The 24087-nt window shown below is 46.3% G+C and overlaps 1 protein-coding gene across 4 annotated transcripts in view; it reads right to left on the bottom strand.

Moving 5' to 3' along the window:
• Positions 1–496: 496 nt before the first annotated feature.
• The window catches only part of WDR26 (WD repeat domain 26), a 702982-nt gene continuing 679391 nt past the window's right edge, over positions 497–24087 (bottom strand). For all 4 annotated transcript variants that reach the window (XM_086927969.1, XM_086927971.1, XM_086927970.1 and 1 more), the window contains one exon: positions 497–4920. In XM_086927969.1, coding sequence (XP_086784095.1) covers positions 4895–4920 — 26 coding nt within the window. In that variant the 3' untranslated portion in view covers positions 497–4894. The remainder of the gene's footprint in view (positions 4921–24087) is intronic.

Consider the following 24087-nt stretch of genomic DNA (forward strand, 5'->3'; position numbering starts at 1 on the left):
TGCACAAGTTCTCAGCTCAGGCACGCAATTGAAGTGTATTCACATCTTAAGACTGGACATGGACAATCTAGATTGAACATCAAACATAAGATAATTTTAAGCTATTCTGCCTAAATGGAAAACAATGTATATTTCCAACAATTCATAGGAGTACAAATGAAACAAATATTAGCAAATAATGGGATGTTTGTACACAGTGGAAATAAAAATGAATTAATCTTATAGGTCCTAGGAGTGATCACACTGGAATGATCATGATCACAGTATTTGAAAAGTATTTTTTCAGACTAGTAAAATTGCTTTTTCTGTGCCCTGGTGTTATGTTCTTATGGTTAAGTGAAAAAAACAAATACGAGTGCGGCAGCAACAATACATTACCATTCATATAATCCTACATATCCAAATGTGCTTCAGGCACAAGAATAGATTATCTGCATTATAAGTTAACACCGAAACTCCACCAGATGGCAGAGGGTGAAGACACAGAACTGATTAATCCAGTCATTCATTTTGTTTATTGAATTGAAAGTGAATACAAATGATTCTCTTCAGTGCTGTGCACCAACATGGAAAATATGCATAAAAAACCTGATAAAATAAATCAAAGGATAAATGTCTTCCGATTAAACAAAAAATTAGATTTAAAATGCTACACATTCATAAAAAATGGGTGTGAAGTAAATAATTAGTAAAAGGTGAAAATAAATATGGGATTACCAACGGTATGGTATAATGCATATTGCAAAGAAATTTAAGCTACTTATCATAGTCTGCAATAGTAACAAAAATCCAGAAAATTTAAGAACGCAATCCGTTTGAAACATTTAATATCAGTCCATAGCAAATAGTCATCACATACCAAAAGCTCTAAGTGTTAACTAGTTCCACCACAACTCCATACACATCTTGACAATTTAGAAATCTTGAGAACAATAAAGTTTGTTTCTTGATCTCTACAGCTTGGTTCGTAAGAATGCACATGCTTTTGTGGATCTGGTTTTTTGTATTTCAAAACATTTTCAAGCAGCCATTAACATTTTCCAAGTCTGTGCCTACAAAACACTAAACATTCAAATCTAGCATATTTAGTCTGACAACAGGAAGAAAACGTTAACTTCAGAGACTTGGGGTTGTGGCGTGGGCTTTAAAATGAGGCTACATTAAATGCAAGGTTTATAAAAATATACTGGGGCGAACCAAAAATTCAAGGTCACAGTGGGCACTTCACGTACACACGACTGGTGCATAAAGCAGTTGGTACCACTGTTTCCTGAAATATCGCACACTGGAAAACTCAAAATCCTCTCTGGAGGATCGGGTACCCGAGGCCACATGCCTAGCAGGGCTTAATCAGCAAAAACACAAACAGGGTGTAGTATTTTTGGCAAGTTGAGGTGGAAATTCCACCCTTGTCTTAAAAGTGTCAAAGTGCTAGTGATTTTTGCAACCAATTTATTTTCACCAATTTGACTGTATAATAGGTAGCAGCATGGACCTCTAACCACCATTAAAAGGATTACTGAGAACGTTTTGGCAGTGAACTAATGAATTGCTTCCATGAGATGCCAGATCAGATTCTCTACAGAGCAATACTTTCACTGGGAAGAAGGCAAAAAAATGAGCAGGGACAATCGTTTTGCTTGTGCAAGTCTTTCCATACATACAAATGAGTCTATAACTCCAGGTAGCACAGAGCCAGAGGGGGCAGTTCTATAGATACGAAAAAGCTAGCTATGAATGGATATTCGTTCTTACTTTTAAACTTGAATTAGAATTGTAATATAACTAATCACACTGCCCATCTACCATGTCTGTGCTGGAGACACACACTTGTGCATTGTTGCTTCTCTAGTTTTTAAACGAAGCGGCAATTTGCTTGGATGTGTACTTGCATATACATTCTCTCAACGTTTTTACATGTGCATAATACACTGATGCATGGTACGTAATTCGGGAAGATTGAAGTGATTTAAATGAAAAGATCAGATCTCTTCCTGATGGGAAGAGAAGGCAGATATGTCACCCAAATCGGCAGTGATTGGGGTAAATCTTACAGCCAGATAACAATTCAATTTATGAAGCATAAAGAACTCTTAACTTGATCCGAACCATTCGTAAGTGCAGCACTTCATGCCACTATGTTCATTTAACCTACTTACCTCAACTGTGTGGGAGTATTCAGGTAAGAGGAATTATGCCATTACACCACAACAGTGCACATATAGGTAACCACAAAGTACGTTCTGCTTAACCAATAATACACTAAACATGTAAATCATCTTCGAAATGCAGCAATCAAGGAAGAGAAAGGTCTGATATGGGAATGCGTATTCAAGTATTTTGTGTTCCATTGTACAGTAAAAGACAAAAAATTGCCCGCTATAGGCGAAGGGACACATTTTTGTCATGGCCATCCAAATCCCAAAAGAGACATAAAAAAGATCAATTAACTATTCATACACAACATGTTAGCTGGTGCATTATGGATACTGGTTAGGCTGTGGCCCAGTTTACTGCGAAGTTGTATATCGAACTTGCTGTAAATTCAGAGCAAGAACGGCGGCATGACTTGGCTTTGTATATTGCTGCTAGGATTTATTATCACAGTCAATAGAACAGTGCGAACTTGTTTAGTTTAGGATCCCAAAAGTTAAGAATTAAATTCGATTATAATTGGTCCTCACTGAGAAGAAGGAGGGCTGAGTTGGCCTGGCTGAGAGTTGAATCCACGAGCAAGATTGAGCAATAGCTGGTGAACCAGATAACTAAGCTCTTTTTCCAGAACATAGCAGCCGATGATCCAAGCGACAAATTTAAATGAAAAATAAACTACCATTGTTAGGTCTGAAAATACCAGACTTTTGTTAAAATGCTACATAAACTTTAAATTGCATAGTTTTGAAATCTCACATGTAGGCATTGCCAGATTGTTAACGTGTTTGTCCATACCATTTCAGCAAAAAAACATTTATGCTGTAAAGGAGGTGGGGAATGACTTGTGCCATTATGAGGAAATAATCCACAGTATTAGTCCAGGCCAGTTCACAGTCCATGCTCAGTTTCAACGATGCTTCAGCCAGTGCATAAGAACCTAATGCGGAGATGAACAGAGGCATATTTAACATCCTCCAAACATATACCCGCCCCCCACAAAAACCTGCACAAGAGTTCAAATAATGGTTTCCAACTTCTACTCTTTGCAAAAGAGCATTTAGTCTACTTAACCATCTGACTGGTCAAGCCAACAAAATATTTTGTATATTGCGTTTTAGGTATGTTAAGGCAAAAGCTTATAAGGTATTGGATACCTCAATTTGGAAATAGTCAGGGGCAGATTAAATAACGGTCGGGTTGTTGGAGACTACCACAATGAAATAAAACCGCATAAAACTAAAGACTATGCAGATGAAATGCCCTTCTGACCATTACCTTTATTGACAAAAAATAGCACTGTATATGCCAAAAAAGAAACGTTTTTTTATGAAACTTTGATACCTTAAAAACAAAAAGTGCACCTGTAAAGAAAGAAAACTAGACTATCCGTGTTCATGTCAAATAAAAGGTTTCTTTGAAACTTAAAAAAACAAAAAGCACACAGGACTGCCCTCACCTCCTTAAACAGCTGGGTTCCTTTCACATCTAGTATATTTGCTGGTGTCTGAGCACTGGTAGCTACTGCTAGGATGCGCCCACAGCATAATTAAGAAGCAAAAGTGATGCCACTGCTAAAGTCTTCCCAATAGCCTTTGCATCGTCCTTAAGAAGGTAGTAGCTTCTCATTTAAAAAGAACTCAAAGCAAGGTGCAATCTGGTCATCACAGGTTAGCTCCATTTTTTTTTTATTTTAAAACAGCATCAGTCCAGACCGTGTTCTGCAAGAAAGGAAAATCCTCTTACAGTTGAAACCACACTTTTACTGTACGCTTATTAATATGCATTATGCATATTGAACGGTTTGCAATTGAACTTTCTTTTAGTTAACCAATTTTGATTTATGATAAAGATATTTTCTCCCTGGACCATGGAGAAAAAAAAACCTAGGCAGCCTGCATCCTTCGGCCTCTGCTTTCAACATGCCATGAATACTATTCTGGGAAAGACATTGCTTACTACTGCATGACTGAATTCAGGATGACATCGGACTGAATTCCAAAGGTATACAAATGAAGTCACTTTAATCCTATAAATACTTAATTTATTTAAAAAAAACTGTAACTGTTCACCCTTTAGCGAGGGTAAAACAGCTTGTGAAAAGTACAAAACAATTTTTATTTCTGTTGTCAAATATGATGTTGAGAGTGCTTTCGACAAAGTTCACTGTTTTTATGATCTGTATCTGTAAGTCTGCGAAGTAGGCAAGGCTAGAATCCATGAACCAAGCTGAAAGACCTCAAACTAAATAAGGCAGAGCGTTTTGGAGAAACGAGAAGGAAGTACTTTCCTACCGCGCGTATACCCCTCTGACTAAAGCACTCTATTCAAGCCTTCTAAACTGTTAAATAAAATTTTCCAAACAAGCATTTCAACGTCATTACACATAAGAGCAACAAGAATGGTAGCCTGCCAGACAAAAGGCAGAAGGGAAAAATATATATATACTGAGTTCGATGGATAGCCTGAATGTAGTACAGTTCTTCACAACCGATGGGGGTATAATTCAACACGGTGTCCAACAACGGTCTAACGACGTGCTTCATCTCAGCCGGGCATTATGAAGCAAGGTGGCAAATGCTTGGACCCCACAGGGCTTCAGAAATGGTTTGCGTATTTTTTTTTATTTCATGACGAGCATGTCTGTCCAGCTAACAATCATGTTTGTTTGCACCAAATCCCAAGCCATTTAAAATACGACTAATTTTAAGTTAAACAGAAGTCGTCTGCTTCAAGTTCACCATCAACTATCCATGCTACTGCATTCCTCTGTTAGTAAAAAAGAAAAAGAGAAAAGTTAAGTAACACTCATAGCAATCACGGTTTAGCACCACATACATATGTAATGTTTTCCTATTATCTTCAATAGCGGGATACATTCATTCGTATTGTATTCCATAATTTGAGGCCATTCACACCATTTTAAACACAAGCAGTGGCTTCCACTAAAATCATATCTGGAGGGCAGAGACTATTACTAGTTAATGTACATAACATGAATAAGGATGTGATATTACAGTGACCATGCTGCCAGGGGTATTACAGCAAATAAAAAATTAGCCGAAATATTACTTCCCTTCAACAGTTATCCACTTTGAGTTGAATTACATTATATTTGGCCTCGAGTTTCATTTAGCCGGTTTGTCTCTTGCAGGAATACCAAGGTCCAGAGGTGAATGAACCCCAGGCGGTCTAAGATGCAGAAAAAAACCTGTCCACTAGATTTCTTTCACTGAAACTTTACTGACGTCTGTAAGCTCTGACAAGTTCTGCTCATATGCTGAAACCCAGAGCAAATATATCAGTGCTTAATTGGTAAAAGAATGAGTGTCGGTGCCCAAGCCCCAAAACTCTGCTCAGGAGCCTGCGGCTGGCCCTATTAAATGCATGTGTACATAATTAATACCAAGGTTGCGTCGTTTTTCAGCCACCACATGCCTCTTTCATTCACTACCAGACACCTCCTTCCCCTTAATCTCACTCTTGCAAGTAAGTTCCTGCTATCTTACTTTTGAGGGGTTCGGTTTTTCTCTTCCTTCTTTCCCGTTTGTGTGTTTTTCTCACTCTTTCTCTCAGAAAATGCCAGATAGGGAAAAATAAGAGCCGTCCTCCAAAAAGAAGTTTCTGGTGGGTCCCACTTGCAACCACCGGTTCAAATTAAGTACTGAATATATTTAGTTTATATTTGAAGCACTTTTGTAGACTAGATGTAGGCTATATTGACGGGATTTCATAAAAAATATAATTAAAAAAATATCCAAATGTCCCATGATAGGACACTAAGGAAAAGAAAGTTAAGTATGAAATCTTTCGCCTTTTCTAAATGAAAGATAAAGAAATAAAGGGTAATGTAGTTGTAGGAAGCACCATTAAAAGACCGAAAATCCAGATTTAAAGAAACCAATACCACCTGCATCCAACCTTGCCTTACGGCTGAAGTTATAACAGTTTTTTTTTCGTCTTTCTGTATGCAGGATCCCAGAGCCCTGGCTCTGCTCCTATGGCCTTTATCGCAGACGTTTTTTTTTAGGATGATATTAAAGGACACCAATTATTGAGTGGCATCTAAAGTTCTTGAGATATGCTGTGGAGGAATAGCACTGCCAATAGAAAGTTCTACTAGCTCCTAATTTAAGAAAAACGAAAATCTTCATTTATCTATACCTAGAAAAGAGGTTGAGTAAGGTTTGGTGATATCAACAGACTTTGCAAGATTTCCATATAATGTCTCCTCCATCGGCTGGTTTTAAATGTCAAGGATTATAGGTTAACATGAAACCCAGTGCAAATTATTCCTTAAACGTGAGCAGCGTAGGATACTCAAAAAAAAAAAATCAATAAGGAGTTTTCCTTGAGGTTTTTACGAAAGTTGATGACAAAATCTTCTAAAACTAGCCCCTCAGCACCGGGTCAGGCTTCAGCTCTGCCCAGCACCGGGCCAGACTTCAGCTCTGCCCAGCACCGGGCCAGACTTCAGCTCTGCCCAGCACCGGGCCAGACTTCAGCTCTGCCCAGCACCGGGCCAGACTTCAGCTCTGCCCAGCACCGGGCCAGACTTCAGCTCTGCCCAGCACCGGGCCAGACTTCAGCTCTGCCCAGCACCGGGCCAGACTTCAGCTCTGCCCAGCACCGGGCCAGACTTCAGCTCTGCCCAGCACCGGGTCAGGCTTCAGCTCTGCTGAGCTCCAAGGCCTCCTGCATTTTTCTAGTTTCAAATTTACATTTCTATTTCCATCTGTTAACTTTATCAATAAAGGATCAGAGGAATTACATCTTGAGCAAATGACAAACTCACTTTAGCACAGGCAGTTCAGCAAACCTTTTCATAGTGTTATCACCCAAAGAATATATTTCTGTGGAATTTTTCGAAATTGTCCTCTTCTGCACAGAACCCCACAAAGAGCAGATAGTCTATCTGGCGTTTTTTTGTAACATCTGCGTAAAAATTGAGTACTCTTTTGGAGTCCAAGCAAAAGAGTCTCTACTCCACCTGGTCAGAACACTGGTACAGTGAGATTTTGAAAGACGTGGAACAGTGTTACAACTTTAAGAAAGAATAATGCCAGAGTCAGCAAAACCAGCCTGTCTGAGAAGAAAGTTACGGAAGGTTGACAACACATTGAAGCTCAATCACATGCTGCTCCGATGCTATCACGACAAGGAAAACTGTCTTGAGGGTGCGGAACCGCCAGGACAGCTGTGAAGCAGCTCAGATGGACTGCACAACAGAAATGTGAGGACCAAGTGGAGGTTCCACTGTGGCATGACAAAGGGAGAGGGATGAAGCAAATGTAAACCTTTCAAATAGTGCATACCAACTGGAGACCTAAACAGAGGGCTGATCCGGCAACTGCAAAAAAAACCAAAGAGCCGATGCACAAATTACTTACTTGTGTAACGAAATATTTGTAAGAGAAATTAGTTAGTGATGGATTCCTTACCTTAGAATATCCCAAGGCGTCAGACTGGATCCGGAAAGTTCTTTGGTTAGCAGTACCCCTGCGCGTCGGTGGCGTCGTCGTACTGCTCCGTGTACGTCGCTGGCATCGTAGTCACCGAGTTGACGTTGCTGGAGCTACTTAGACGCGCTGACGTCAGTTCTGTACACAACTTTCCACAGCAGGAACGCAGAGCCATGCAAGATACCGACCACTGGTGCATTGAAACTAGGGCCCTGAAAGGGATGACTTTAAACCCAGAAACCAGTTCGTAGAATGGGGAGGATGGGTGGGGTGGTAAGGAATCTATCACTAACTAATGTCTCTTACAGATATATTGTTTAACAAGTAACTTGTGCATCTCAAAGAGACACTTAGTGGTAGATTCCTTACCTTAGAATAGATACCCCAGCAATCCCAACCCCAGTGGTGAGTTTGCGAACAAAGATCACACCAGAAAGTCACGGAGAACAGAATGGCTAAAGAAGCCGTCTCTCCGGACTGGACTGTCAAGGCAATAATGCTTAGTAAAAGTGTGCCTGACAGATGTCTTGCAGGGGGACACCACGTCCCAATGCAGTAGTAGCTGCTGTCGCCCTGGTAGAATGGGCACACAACCCCAATGGAGGTTCCTTTTTAGCCAGAGAATAACAGGCTTTTATACACAAGACGTCCCAGCGGGAGATAGTCGTCTTGTTTAAAACCTGCCCTTTTTTGGCGCCGACGTAGCCAACAAAGAGCTGGACATCCACCAGGAACTGTTGTGTGCAATTTAAGTAAAATTAAAGCGCACGTTTTGGGTCCAGATGGTGGAGCCTCTTCCTCTCTGGAAGGGTGCGGAGGCGGAAAGAAAGTGGGCAAGGTGATAGTCTGTCTAATGAGAAAAACAGTGACAACTTTTGGCAAGAAGGAAGGACGAGTGCGAAGCACAACCTTGCCCGGGTGGACTGACAGAAAAGGAGGCTTACAAGAAAGAGCCTGGAGCTCACTCACACGCCTAGGGGAGGTGATGGCAACCAGGAAAGCAGTCTTCAAAGTCAACAAACTAAGAGGACAGTTGTGGAGCGGCTCAAAAGGAGCACACATCAAAAAAGTAAGTACCAGATTCAAGTCACACTGCGGCATCACAAATGGTATAGGAGGGAAAAGGTCAGTAATGCCTTTAAGAAATCTATTAACAGGGGACTTGAAAAGAAAGGGCTGATCAGAAAGCCTGAGAAAGGAGCGATTGCAGAAAGGTAGAGTAGAGCCCTGCCGGGCCAAAGAAAAAAATAACAAAAGGACCTCTGAAAGAGGGACAGAAAGGGGATCCACAGCCTTTGCTGTGTACCATGCCACAAATTTGTTCCACCTGCAGGCATATACCGTTTGCCGGAATGACATCACAGACTTCAGGAGGCAAGTCAAACAGAATCAACTGTTGCGGCTCAATCTCCACGCATGTAGGTGGAGGGTGGACAGGTTTGGGTGAAGGACCGTCCCCTGCGGCTGCGAAAAATGATCCTCATGAAGAGGCAGTCTGATCGGGGGATCCACGCTCATACTGAGTAGCTCGGGATACCAAACTCTTCGAGCCCAGTCCGGTGCCACAAGAATGACTTGGGCCCGGTTGCGCCTGATCTTCTTCGGCACTCTGGGTAGAAGTGGTATAAGCGGAAAGGCGTACAATAGACCGCAGCTCAACTCTCAACGAAAAGCACCGCCAAGCGAGTGCCGACTTGGAAATTCCAATGCGCAGAACAGCTGACATTGTGCGTTCTCTTCAGTGGCGAATAGATCTAAACAAGGCTCTCCCCACTGTCGAAAGAGACCTTGCACCACCTCCGAGTGAAGACGCCATTCGTGATACATCAGGCACCGGGGGTTGTTTGTCTGCCCTGGCATTCAAAGAACCTGTCCGTGTTGAACAGTCAATGAAATGCCTTGACGTTCCAGCCATGTACAGAGGCGCACAGCCTCATGACATAGGGTCCAAGACCCCACCACACCTAGTTTGTTGCAATACCACATGGCGGTGGTGTTGTCTGAACACCTGCACCACCTTCCCCTTGACAGAGGGAAGGAATGCCTTCAGTGCAAGAAGGATCGCCCGAAGCTCCAGAAGGTTGATATGGACCCTGGACTCCGCCGGAGACCAGAGGCCTCTGATCTCCGCCTCGCCCATGTGGCCATCACATCCCAGGAGGGACGCATCCGTCACCATGGTGGGCTCTGGATGGGGAAGTGAGAGGATCTGCCACTGACCCAATGCTGATCCGTGAGCCACCACTGCAATTGTTGTGCAGTGCCCGCCGAGATCTCGACTTAGTCGGACAGGTTCCCTTGATGCTGCGCCCACTAGAACTTTAGGTCCCACTGCAGGGCCCGCATATGCCATCTGGCATGGTTGGTGATCAGGATATAGGAGGCGAGGAGGCCCAGCAGCCTCAAGGTCGTCCTGACGAAACCCCGGACAAGAGCTGAAAGATCGGAATCATAGCCCTAATGTCCTGGACTCGCTGTTCGGGAGGATAGACCCGAAACTGCGTTGTGTCCAGAACCGCTCAGATGAAGAGGAGATTCTGAGAGGGAATCAGGTGAAACTTCGGCACGTGCAGGAGGTTGGCCGTAGTCTGTAGGTGGGAGACTACTGCCAGGGGCGAGCCCGCCTTCAACAGCCAGTTGTCGAGATAGGGGAAGACTGAAACCCCTTGATCTGTGCAGATGAGCTGCGACCACCGCCATCACTTTTGTGAACACCGGAGGAGCGCTTGTAAGGCCGAAGGGGAGCACAATGAACTGAATATGCTTCTGCCCTACCATGAATCGCAGGTAACGCCAGTGGGCCGGCAGGACGGGAATATGAAAATAAGTGTCCTGCAGGTCCAACGCTATTCACCAGTCTTGCGGGTCGACGGCAGACAAGGCCTGAGCAAGTGTGAGCATCTTGAACTTCTCCTTTCGGAGGAAGCGATTGACATTCTGAAGGTCCAAGGTAGGACGCAGGCCTACGTCCTTCTTTGGAACCAAGAAGTAGTGGGAGTAACAACCACAACCTACTTCTGGCATCGGAACGCGCCCGATGGCCCACTTTGCCAAGAGGGCCATAACTTCCTGCTGGAGAAGTGTCCAGTGATCCCCCGACATGCGGTGGTACTGTGATTGCATGGCTGTGTTAGACGGGGACCTGGAGGGTCGGCCGAGGACAAGGGGAGAGGCCTCCGGAGAGGGCCGTCTCCAGCGATCGTACAGACAAGTAACTTCCCCCCCACAGATGGACACCACACAAGGATAAGGTCAACACTCTTTATATACGATTCTTGAAGCAAGGATATCAGCGATACAGTGAGATCGGGACACGAGGGTCCTCTAAATTCTAGTCTCTGGAAGGGAAAGGGGTAGCGGGACAGTCTTGGTACCGGTCTGGTACTGAGGTGGTACGATGAATAGCTCACAATCCTCGAGCTCGGAGTTCTGGAAGGTCGGGCCGCGGCAGCGCCAGCAGGCTCGGATGATAAGTCTCACTTGAGAAGGGCCGCGGCAGCGCCAGCCGGCAAGGGCGATGGTTCACACAAGGATGGGCCGCGGCAGCGTCAGCAGGTCCCGACGAGGAGGTAGGTTGCAGAGGGCCGCGGCAGCGCCAGCAGGTCCCGACGAGGAGGTAGGTTGCAGAGGGCCGCGGCAGCGCCAGCAGGTCCCGACGAGGATGTAGGTTGCAGAGGGCGGTGGCAGCGCCAGCAGGTCCCGACGAGGATGTAGGTTGCAGAGGGCCATGGCAGCGCCAGCAGGCAGGACGATGGTTCACAAGGCAGGGCTGCGGCAGCGCCAGCAGTCCGTCAAGGATGAGTTCTTCAAGGTGTCTCTCGACTCCAGGATACAACTGCCTTCCTGCTCTGGAGCTGCCCCAGTTATAGGTCTGGCCTCCTTTGATGTCCGGACCCTCGCTCTTGGAGGTCGGGAGGTCCGGGATGAGGGAGTCCAGACACCCAGCAGGGGGGTGGAGCCAGCGCCAGGGGAGGCTGGGGGCGATCGGCACCTGGCGGGGGAGAGCCATCGACACTCCTCTCTCCCATTGACCTGCCAAGTGGTCCGTTCACCTCCTGGGTGGATGGTGGTGCCTCGATGTCGGGGCCTGGCCAGGCCCAGGGTTGGGGTCGAGCTGAGGCCACGCGGCCTCGTGGTGCAGTGTCCAAGATGGTGGCTGGGCCGGGCAATGGTGCTGACGGAGGCCCGGGTCAGCCGATGCTGGGATGTTCGGGAGCAGGCGTCCCGTGGGGGACGGGTTGCGGGGTTCTTCTGGTGACACCGGGAGAGCCGGTGCTCGGACCCTATCATGCGGGGAGGGAGCGGCCCGTGCACGAGGCCTGTCCAACAGGCTGGAAGAGTAGACTCGAAGGGGAGGGTGTAGGCCCTTTGGACCAGTTGCAGAAACCACCTGTCCGATGTAATGGTGCGCCAGTGGAGGAGGTGATAGTGAATCCTGCCACCCACTGGCATCTGATGGGCCTGAAACAACGGACTAGGAAGGTTTGGAGGCAGCGGCTGCAGGGGAGCGTGGGTGGTGGACTGTCCCGCAGACTGGCACTGTGACCCGCCTCTGCTGGTCCCACGTCCGAGACTGTTGCTGCGCAGGCCTGTGGCTTTGAAACTAACGTGCTTGGGCGCCCCTTCCTTGGCTACGAATGGAGCGAAAAGCAGAAGTGGAAGGAGTGCGTGTGACCGAAAGGCCTAAGGACTTGGCCGTAGCCTGTGAGTCCTTAAAACGCTCCAACGCGCAGTCTGCTTTACTGCCGAACAGGCGAGTGCCATCAAAGGGCATGTCCATCAACGTGTTCTGGACATCCCCAGAAATGCCAGTTGTCATCAGCCAGGCGTGACAGTGTAGCACCACTATCGTTAAAATCGCAATGCCCAGCGAGTCAGCAGTGTCAAGACCACAACGGATGGTGAACTTGGCTGCGTCTCTCCCCTCAGCAATAGCTTGGGAAATAATTGTCCGAGCCTCCACCGGACACTGGGGCAGCACTTGCGCAACCGTATCCCACACAGAATGGATGTAACGGCCCAAGAGACATGCAGTGTTCACAGGCCGCAGGCCTGAACTGGAGGAAGAGTAAATCTTCCCAAATTACTCCAATTTCTTGGATTCCCTGTCCCGAGGTGCGGAAGGGAATGCGCTTGGGGACACAGAGGCTTGGACAACTAAGTTCTCGGGGTGGGGTGTTGGGAGAGGAAAACGGGGTCACCCGAGGCTGGGCGATGGTGTCGGGCCACGTTCTTGTCGATAGGAGCCCCTGTGTTGGGCCTGGACCAGGTGCCCAAAAGAACGTCTGAGAGTGCGTCGTTAAAGGGCAGCAGCGTCTCTGTAGAAGCAGAAGCTGGCCGAAGCACCTCTGTCAGGAGATTAGTCCTGTCGGCCACAGTAGGGAGTTGGAGGTGGAGAGCCTCGGCTGCCCTACACAACACCATAGAATATGATCCACCCTCCTCCATAGCCACGGTAGAAGGAGACAGTGCGCCAGGTTCCGGAGCATAATCTGGTCACCTGTAACCGCGGATCCTAATTCCAGTCTGGTTCTAACTCGCATTGGGCTGTGAGAGGGTCCTCAGACCTGTCCTTCATAGCTTGTTAAAGAGGTGGAACATACGGAGGTGGGTGGGCAAAGAGAAAGAAATTCCCAAACGGCGTCGGAATCTGCGTCGTTCGACAGCCTTCCGGCACCTGTCCCACGCCAGGTACGGCTTCGACCGGGTTTGCGGCCGGGGCCGTTGATGCCGGTGGAGGTCGCACAGGGCCAACCGGCATCGACGGGGATTCAGGCCTGAATTCACGGGGGTCCCTCAGTGTTGACGCCGGAGCCGTCCACGGCCCGACGTCGAAGAAAGAGGACCCCCGACAGGCCCCGAAAGCGCAACGGCGGAGCCGGACGGTCCAAAGACACAGGTCACTGCTGGCAGGAACGCCTGCAGCTGGGCCGGAGTCGCCGATGGACCCGGAAAGAGCGGGTACGCCATCGGCAAATGCGGAGGCTCCGCTGGAGCCGCGGGGCCGGTGCCACCCGCACCCTCAGCCACGACGGGCAAGGGAAAGGCGAAGAGCAACGGCGCTTCTTTTACTTTTTGTGTTTTGCCTTACCTAACCCAGAGTGCGAAGACTTGGAATGGTGGTGATGGCTCCGCGGCAGGTCCCTAGACCTCCCACGGGACTGGGACCTGGAACGGCACAGAGCCGACTCCCGAGCCTCTAGCCACTTTCGGGACCGCTCCCTTAAAGGTTTCGGAGTCATGGCCCGGTAGTGCGGGCAAGACTCAGAGTCGTGGTCACGCCCCAGGCAGTAGAGACCCTCACAGTCACCGAGATTGTGCGGGGACAGGCCGCGCAGGACTTAAAACAAGCATCCCTATGTACCTGTAGATTGATATGTACTTGAAAACAGAGAGAGTCCCCAAAAACTCAGTCCAAAAATTACTGGGGGTACCGCTCTTCCCGGATATGCACTTGCTGGCGCGGAAAAAGAAAGAACTGACGTCAGCGCGCGTGGAAGTAGCTTCAGCGAAGTAATCTCGTCTACTACGACGCCAGCAACGTACGCGGAGCCTTACGACAACACCTACTGACGCGCAGAGGTACCGCTGATGAAAAAACTTTCCAAGTCCAGTCTGACGTCGGGGGGGGGGGGGGATATTCTAAGGTAAGGAATCTATCACTTACGTGTCTCTTTCAGATAGATAGGTTCTCTAACTGTACCCAGAGCAAATACTTGTTGGGATAGAGACAAAACAAATGACAAAACACTAGATAACTTTGTCTGAAGGGAATCTTTTAGCAGAGTACCACACCAAGCCACAAATTTGTTCCAATAGGCGTACACAGTTTTTGTTGAAGGATACCAGATGACAAAGATGACATCAACCGCCTCCGGGTAAAGGCCGAAGTTGTTCAGCGGTAGCCGATCCAACTCAATGCATGAAAGTAGAGATTGTGAAAGCCCAGAAGGAAATAAATGCCAATCTCTATGCACACAGTCTGTGGCCTTTAGGATGACTTTGGTTTGGTCTGTCCATAAATTCTTGAGAACTTGGTGCAGGAAGTCCAGAGTTCCACTCGAGGTGGAAGGCATCCATGAGCAAGAGAAGTCTTGGAAAATCCGACACGCAGAAGTGCTGACATTTCACTTTCTCAGCAGAAACAAACAGATCGAGCCAAGGTTCTCCCTATTCGCATAAGAGACCTTGCACCCCCTCCAGGAGTAACTGCTACTTTTGATCTGCTAAGCAATGACGGCTGAACTTGTCTGCCTGGCGTTCAGTGATCCTGCCAGGCGGTTTACTACCAGGAAGATTTCTTGGGTGGTCCAGACATTTCTAGAGGCACAAGGCCTCCAAGCACAGGGTCCGTGACCCCAGCCCACCTTGGTTGTTGCAGTACCATATGGCCGTGGTGTGATCTGTAGGCACCTGCCCCTGCTAAGCCTTCCCTTGGTGAATGGAAGGAAGGCTTTCAACGCCAAATGAATGCCCATCTACTACAGAAGGTTGATGTGAAACCGGGACTCTGCCGGAGCCCAGAGGACTCTGAACTCCACCTGATACATCAGTCTGGGTGGGGAAACTTAGAGGGGTTTGTCGCCGACCCATTTATGGTCCAGTAACCACCATGCAGATCTTTCATAATCTCCCGAAATGTGATTGTCGTCTGAGAGGTTCCTTCCATGTTGGGCCCACTGAAACTTCTGATCCCACTGCAGAGCCTCCATATGCCACTTGGCGTGTTTGACCAGAAGGATGCAGGAGGCCATCAGTCCCAGCAGCCTCAGAGTCTACATCACTAAAATCCAGGACCAAGGCTGAAACATCAGAATCTTAGCCTGAAAGTCCCCGTCTCTTTCCTGGTGGAAAGGCATGAAACTGAACCATGTCCTCAATGGCTCTGATGAAAGGCAGTGCGAGGAGGGATCAGGTGTGACACTGGAATGTTAATGAATTCCATGGAGGACAGCAAGTTCATGGTAGTCTGGAGGTGACTGACTCCTCCCTGGGGTCAGGTAGTCTTCAACAGCAGGTTGTTGAGGTAGGAAAAGACTGGACCCCTTGATCTCTGAAGATGTGATGCCACCACTGCCATCACTTTCGAAAACACCTGAGGGGCACTGATGAGACCAAGGGAGAGCACAGCAAACGTTCAGTACCGGTTAAATGGAAATAGGCACCCTGAAGGTCAAACGCCAACATCCAGTCTCCAGGGTCTAGGAAAGGCAAGATCTCGGCCAGTGTAAGCATTCTGAATTTTTCTTTTTAAGGAAGGCGTTTAGAGGGACAGGTCAAAAATAGGCTGCAGTCCTCCACATTTCATTGGCCCCAGAAGTAGCGAGAATTAGAACCACTTCATACTTCTGGAGTGTGCACCCTCTTGATAGATCCTTTGGCTAAAAGGGCATGCACTTCCTGCTGCAAAATGGAAAGATGATCCTTTGTCAGTCGCTGAGTGGACGTTGGAGGGTGCAGCAGTGTATAAAGGAAAGTTAGGGCGTAGCCCTACGCCGCGATTTGCAGGATCCACCTATCTGATGTTGTAAGCCGGCCTCCTACAATGTGAAGTGCTCACTAAAGGGGCTTGGCAGGTAGGGCTGAAGTGGACTTAGCATGTTGAGCTTGACCGCTGGACGGTGGGCACCATGGCCAGGAAACTGCTGGGTGCTGCACTAGGGTTATAGAGTAAGGGTTCACCCAATGGTACTGGGACCTGGGTAGTCAATGTTACATGTAAAGGGGTCCCAGTTGAAACAATTTTTAGAGCACAAAAACAGGATTTACATAAAAAAAAAGATATATAAAGAACTTTCTGGAGAAATTACATTTAGAGTGATGTTATTTTAATACACATCCTCAATTGCAGATCAATTGCATGTACATTTATCAAAATAGTAAACTTATTCTTATTGCCCAAGGAGGGAAGGGCGTGGGAAAGAGGGACAAGTGAGGGAAGTAGAGTGTAGTGAGGGTTGTGCGAATATAGAAAAGTTTCAAAAGAAATCACACGTGGAATGGAAGAAGGTATGTCGACGTTATTTAAATAACATCGGTTGTTTCCACTCGCTTTCACTCGGGTTGAGACGTGCGTGAGATGGAATAGCCGTTCTGTCCGTGATTGAAGCTCGGATCTGGCAGGAGGTACCGCCGCCACGTTTGCGATTACTAATCGAGATTGAAATATGGGAATGAATGTCCTTTAATTTGACGTATGAAGATTTGCCTTCTTTCTGTGACCCTTGGGTTCACGCTCTCTCGCATTCGGAGCCTTCTGGCCCACTACTCGTCCTAGACTGTGCCACGCGATCCAGTGTGGCTTTATAGGTGCCCTCCTTCACCTCCCCGGCATCCCACCCCCACTTGTCCTGATGAAGACCCCGCAGTAGGGCATGAATCAGCCTACGTCTCTGGGGTCGAAACGTCAACATACCTTCTTCCATTCCTACCCACCAGCAACAAATCATTTTTGGCTGTGTTAGAATGCAATGGGATAGGAATATGCAATTGTATAAAAATACTTTAATGACAATGTGATATGCCCCTGTGGTACCATTTTCTAAATGTACATGAGACCACGTGTGATTTCTTTTGAAACTTTTCTATATTCGCACTACCCTCACCTGTCCCTCTTTCCCACGCCCTTCCCTCCTTGGGCAATAAGAATAAGTTTACTATTTTGATAAATGTACATGCAACTGATCTACAATTGAGGATGTGTATTCAAATAACATCACTCTAAATGTAATTTCTCCAGAAAGCTCTTTATATATATTTTGTTAATGTAAATCCTGTTTTTGTGCTCTAAAAATTGTTTCAACTGGGTGCTGCACTAGGGGTTGGATCGGCTGATGATATGGGATACCCTGCCAAGGCTACAAACGGATTGTTAAGGCTGGCAAGGTGGGGCGGATAAGCCCATGGAGAGTGCCGTGGCCCTGCTCTCCTTGAACCACTCAAGACTGGAGACTTTATTGTTCCCAAACAGATGTGTCCCGTTTAATGACATGCCCATGAGGGATGACTGAATGTCACCTGAAAAAACTGTGGTCTGCAGCCAAGCGTGGCGGCGAATGACAACACTAGTGCCAATGGTATACCAGAGAGAATCAGTGGAGTTCATTTGCTGCGGAGGGTGACCCAAAGTGGTTTTGTGGCACCTGGGGCAAGGTGGGGCCTGGACGTAGGAAGCGTGGTCTGCAGCCTCTACCTCTAAAGGACTGTTGTGCGCCTGAGGGATCTGGAGGGGTACCGGAAATGCAGAACAGTTGCCTGTGTGTTGAGGTGTGACTCCAGGACTCAGAAAGTCGAGCCCAACTGGGAGGAGTCTCAGAACCTGTCCCAGGGTCTGAGACACAGTTCACAGAAAGGCAGCAGTGTTGGACTTGCCGCAAGACGTCAATTTGGATGATGATCGTTCCATAGACAGCCCCTGGTGTAAGGTCAGTTTATGCTCTGCAATGTAAAGGTTGGCTTGACAGTTGCAGAAGGTCTTTGGGATTATCTTCGCGCACGCATCAACCGACATCAAGTTGTGTTAGCAGCTCGGACACTAGGTGGACATTGCGGGGGTCCATCAAGGACACCTGTTTGTAGCAATAATTCACAGTCTGAATCCTGTGGCCTTAGAAGGGGACATGTTCCTTGCACGTCAGAAACATTTTAGTAGAAAAACTGTCAAGTCTGACAGACTTGGGGAGCAAGCTTCGGGTCCGCACCAGAAGGCATGCAAAGAAAGGAACTGATGTCAGGGGGCAAAGGTGGTGCAGATACTGTGGTTCCCACGCCCCAACGTAACATCCAGGGAGGGACAAACTGGATACGGAGCAGCAGGACGTCAGCTAAGGTAGCTCCTATGAAAAATCATCCGGATCCAGTCCGGCCCCTAGGGAAAATTCACCAGGTGAAATTAGAAGACTCTAGCAAAAGATTATATTTTTGTCAGAGTATTGTTCATAAGGTCCTCAGCAGAACTAACTAGTCACTGTAAGGCAAGATGGGATACTGCTGCTACTGGCCCCAATAAAGCAGCACTGTTTTGAATCTCTAAGCCATTCCAAGATGCTGCTTTTGTAGGTTTATTATACTGGTTCCTTCTTTTCATTTAAAGAAAACTTGGTGAAAAAATGTATATCACTTTCACAAATTAGTAAAAACTCAATTTGGCTTATTAGGCTAACAATGTCTTTTTTGCCTGTTTTACATTATACATATTCATATGTATTTTACAAAATTGCCCTGAGATCCCATGAGCGGGACTATTCGGTGCTTAAGACTTCAACAAAGATTAAAATGAAGGAGAACTATGATAGCAGTAAGTAACTTTCCCTTTTCTCACTTAAACTCTCTGTGAGTGGCCCTTTGGTTTGTATAAGGATACAAATTGCAGCTATCTAAAGTAATGACTTCTTCCACTGGAATTTTCCTTAGTTAAATTTGAGCAGTTCAAACATCATAAAATTTAAAGGGGGAATATGCTGAATTACACGGATACACGCCGCTGTGAAGTAGAAAGAACCAAAAACATAATTCCCAATTTTAAAATGGGAATCATCATATGTTCAATTTATAAAACCTGGAAAATTCCAAAGCCTTGGCTCTCAGATTTTACAAGGTGCGATAATTATTGACATTCAATCTGGGGCACTTTTAATTAGGACCACAGCAATCTGTATCACATTAATTAGTTAATAGCATCTGGAAGAGGATCAGGGTATTATACAGTAAATCTCCTTTCAAATATTACTAGCTGGCATTATATTTTTTATTTCTGTCCCGGTGAAGTGGAGAATCACTCTTAACTGTTTACTTTAATGCGGTCTTGGACCTCCCATACCATGGGTTATGGGAGGTTGATGACTGATGTTATGTGTTAAGATACAAGATGATGCCTGGTTGTCTCTTTTTTTTGTAGGCCTTCTCTTCCATTAGCTTCAACAGATTAATGGTGGTCAGGGTTAGCCGCATACTGGGACCTTCAAATACTTGGGATTATGAATAAATTGGGATCATGAATACATGGATGAATTCCTCCCTTGAATTAGTGCATGTTCCTAAAAACTGGAAGCAAGCTCTCCTGCTTCCCTTACCTAAGAAATCCAACACTGATCCGAGTATCTCAAGTAATTAAGAACCCATTTCTCTCCTGCCTGCTGTTGTGAAGATGCTTGAGAAACCAGTGAATAGAGTGTTATCACACGTCTTGGAATCTAACCATCTTTTACGTGATTAACAATCTGATTTCAGGTCAGGATATAGTACTGAATCTGCCTTGTTGGAAATAGAGTTTATCAAGGATAATCTCGATCAGAATTCTGGACAATGGTGGTGCTCCTAGATATATCCTCGGCCTTTGATACAGTATCACATGCCATTTTCCTGAGTAGGTTCAGGAAAATGGGGATCCAAGGTTAGGACTTCGCCTGGTTTAAATCTTTCTTGGAAGACCGGACACAATCTGATTTGTTATCACACTTCCCCATCACCCCAAAACCTTTGGACTGAGTAATGCCACAGCCTTAGCACTTAGTTGCACTCTTTAATATTTACCTGGAGCCATTACTGAGCTTAGTTGAATCCTGGGGCCTACGATTGATTTCTTATAAGATTCCAAGCTTCTCCCATCTTTCCACAAGAATGACTTAGCAGCCTTTAATTTTATCCCAACTGTCTTAATTCAGTGGGCAACTGGATGACAATAATTGCCTTAAGCACAATTCCGATAAAACAGAGGTCCTTTTTTTGGGAACTAAATACTACCCTGACTCATGCAAGTGGTGGCCTTTGGAGTTGGGCATACCACCCTTCCTCGCCTCAACTGGTAGGTTGGAGATTATATTAACCCCTTGTGTGCTTTAGATGGCCCCCGGCCATCCGAAGTCATGGTGGGTGTGTGCGGAGGGCGGCAACCGGCCATCCTAACCCCGCCTACTCATTAAAATGCCTGCACAGCGCGAAATTTCACGCAGCACGAAAGGGGCTAAATCCTGAACTTCCATTCATACCCAAAGTTAAAGCAATATAGGCGTGCTGCTTTGCAACCCATCAATCTTTAAGAGGATGCTGTATTTAGTTCCAGAGGACACCCAAAAGACCATTGTTCATTCTCTAGTGACTTCGAAACTGGACTAGGCTGACAGTCTATATTTGGGCCAGCTGGCCTCTGACACAGCGCCTTCAAAATGGGCAAAATGCTGCAGCTCACCTAATTTTGAAAATTCCAACACCAGTCAAAATCACCCCACCTGTAATAGCTTCACTGTCTGTCTATTACTAACCGGGTCCAACTCAAGGCTCTCGCTCTAGCCTACAGAGCTCTCGAACATAAAGGTCCTTTATATCTAAGGAAAAGCATCAAGGCGTACTCTCAATCCAGATCTTTGAGATTCAGAAGTCAAAAACTTCTTCATATTCCACAGATGCTTAAGCAAGGAGGGTGGTAGATCCTTTGTGTATCTTATGGCCAGGCTCTGAATTCCCTTCCGTTAGCTTCTTCAGAATCCATTCAGGAAAAACTTGCAAACTTTTTTAAAATCCTGCTGTCTAAATCTTTATTTGCTCCAGTCACTTGCTGCGAACGCCAGGACGCTTCTTCAGAAGCAGACGTGCGCTTTAGAAATTAATTTGTATAGTGTTGGATTAATTCTCAGTGTATGTCAGGCATATGGCTAAAAGGGTGACAAAGTTGTTCTACCAATACGACTTACATTTGGCTGCCTCCTAATTGGAAGTGTATTTAACACTAACATGGCAGCAGGGGTCTCCTCTTCCCCCACTGAGCTCGGGTAAAGCAAACAAGGCCACCGTGCCATATGTGCTGCCTCCCCAGCATGTTCCATTGTCGCACACCAGGGCGGAGTCCTTCTAGGCCCCGCAAGATCAGGGACTCGCCACTCTTGTGGCGCTACTCCCAGAGCCATTGGACCACTACTGCCTATGTCAGCAGGTCGCCACTAATGGCCCCTTGCTCATGATGAGCGCTCTGAGAGGCAGACACCAATCCACTCTCATCGGACCAGATTGTATTTTTTGCCAGCTTTTAGCACATTCTTCTCTTTGCTCTGTGTCCATTTTCCACCTTGAATGCAGCTTCTGCTTAGTGGCTAGATTTCAATAGTGGTATTTTAGCAGTAGACGGAGATCGGCTAGGAGGCACATCGGCTTGCTCCGCCATCTTTGCTCCTCCTCAACAAATGTCTCTTTAAAGGTTAGTCATTTTTTAAAGCGTGGATGTTGGAAAACAACTTAGTGACCTGGATTTGACCTTTGTGTGAGGAGGAATTAAATCAGTAGATGAAAGAGAAAATCAGACAGATTATGTGATACCCTGAAAGCGTTCCCCTGTCCTGGAAGCTGTGTATCTGGTGAGGTTATGGAAGGGTGCCTGCAGCACCCGGACGGCATACTGAACTAGCACACTGGGAGCAATATCGAGGAGTTCCCGCCAATGTCGGTCAGAGAGAATGCTGCTGGGAGTGTCATCATCGTTACGGCTGGCTGTTGAAGAACGCCTTCAGATCAAAAGCCATGGGGAAGAGAGGCCTCCCTGGAGCAGAGAAGTGGTTTACAGAATATATGTCAAGTGGCCCGTAATTGGCTAGCAGCGGCAAGTGCACTAGGCACGCATAGCTCCCTTGGTGAACGGCGGCAGACTGAGATAGGCCTATGTGGCTTGTACTTCTGGTGGAGCTGCCTCTTTGCTTTGTGGCTCTCTAACTTTCTGCCTGCTGCCATTGACTTTCCTTTCTGTACTGTTCCCTGCCAGCCACCTGCTGTTTGTTGTTGCCTGCTGCAGCTTGCCACATTGGGCCTTATTACAGAATACTGCACACTGTTTGCGCCAGGTGCACCTTTCCAAAGGTGCGCCCTACGCAAATAAGGAGTGTATGCCATATTTATTGAATGCGCTGGCCCCAGGGCAGCACGACTTCGCGGCTGCCCTGGGGCAGCTGCATTCAAGTAAAATACGGAGCAGCTTTGAAACAGCAGCTCAAGGTTTCACTGTGCAGGAGGCAAGAGTAGAGGTTCCTTAGTTAAATTATAACTCTGCTAGAGAAATCAAATTTAAATGTCCTGTGACTCTTTCCTCAATTCTTCACAGTCTATAGTCAAGAAATGCACTTACAAATGGCAGTGCACATGATTTTCAGGTTGGTAGTGGCGTAGAAAATAATGATCTTTCTGACAAAGTACCAGTCATAATGGGCCAAGGTTCTCTTTCGACAGTTCGTACACTATTTTTCCATCAGCATGTCTACCCATATCGGTACCCAAACTGCGCCATCATGGATACCAGAGAATTTGGTTTCAAGAAGGATAATCAGGGAGAAAAAGAACAGAATAATTTCCCTAAGATCTTTGTTCAAACAACCAGTAAGCAATACCCTTCGAGTCGAGCTGGACACAATCATTCCAATATTTCCTATATTTCAGCGGAGGTCGACTGCGTCAACAACAAATGCTTTCTATGGAGGAAACTGTAGTAGAACACCTGCTCCCTCAGTAAAGAGACCTCAAAAAGATCTCTGGTAAAGAATCATGAAAATTAGCCTAATAAGCAAAAGGGGTCCCAGGACAATTCAATTTCAATCTCTACAGAGGCAGACTTGGGAATCGCCCAACCCAGCGGGTTACTTGTGCCACCGGATTTCATCAATAGATCCTCCCTTCAGTAAGAGCCAGCACTCACTTAGCATCTTTACAACTCAAAGAGTGTCTCTACCACTGTGGGAGAAGTGGTTGAGGATCAGATAGATCTGAGGGAAGTCATCGCAAGAGGATCGTATCCTTGACAAGCTCATTTTAGCCCACCTATGCCAAAGTCCTTAAACAGCGTACACAACTCTTCTTTCTCATATGACACTTCCCAAAGTAAAGTGTGAGAAACTCTAATGGCTCTGGTAAATACATTTACCATACTAGACTTTACTTTCTTATTTGACGAGAGATGGCAGGGCAGTCAATAGATCTTTTTGCAAAGCTATTTTGCAGAGGCTGAATACCACTGCTTTTTACCAACGCCAAAATGTTAGTAGGTTTACATTTTCCATTCACATTTGAGCCTACGTATGTAGGTAAAATTACACTCCGAGATTATAGCCAACCTGGTCATGGAAAATTGGGACCACTTTGAGTTGATGCCTAAATGTAGTTCCCCTGCTCCACTGTAAGAATAATTCTTTGTGCGATAAATCTGTTTCAAATCTGGGTGAGGTTACTGGTATGATCTCAAACTCAGTCCTAAAGAAGTAGTTTCCATATTGAAAGCACAGAAATCAATGTTGCCCCTACTTGGAGACTGATTACAATCTCCCCGTCGAGGACTTGCTTTCTGATTCTAAACTTGAAGAGTCTCTGAACTTGCAATGGCTGGCTAAATCATTAAATTACTGCCAACCACTATCCTGCAGATTTGGTTTCCAACCCTAATACAGGCATTTGTGTTCTCCTGGAAGATGGCCAGCAATTCAACTAAAGAACAAAAATTTGCACT

Source organism: Lissotriton vulgaris, chromosome 6 (genome assembly GCF_964263255.1).
Source record: "Lissotriton vulgaris chromosome 6, aLisVul1.2, whole genome shotgun sequence".
In the NCBI taxonomy this organism is placed as follows: Eukaryota; Metazoa; Chordata; class Amphibia; order Caudata; family Salamandridae; genus Lissotriton; species Lissotriton vulgaris.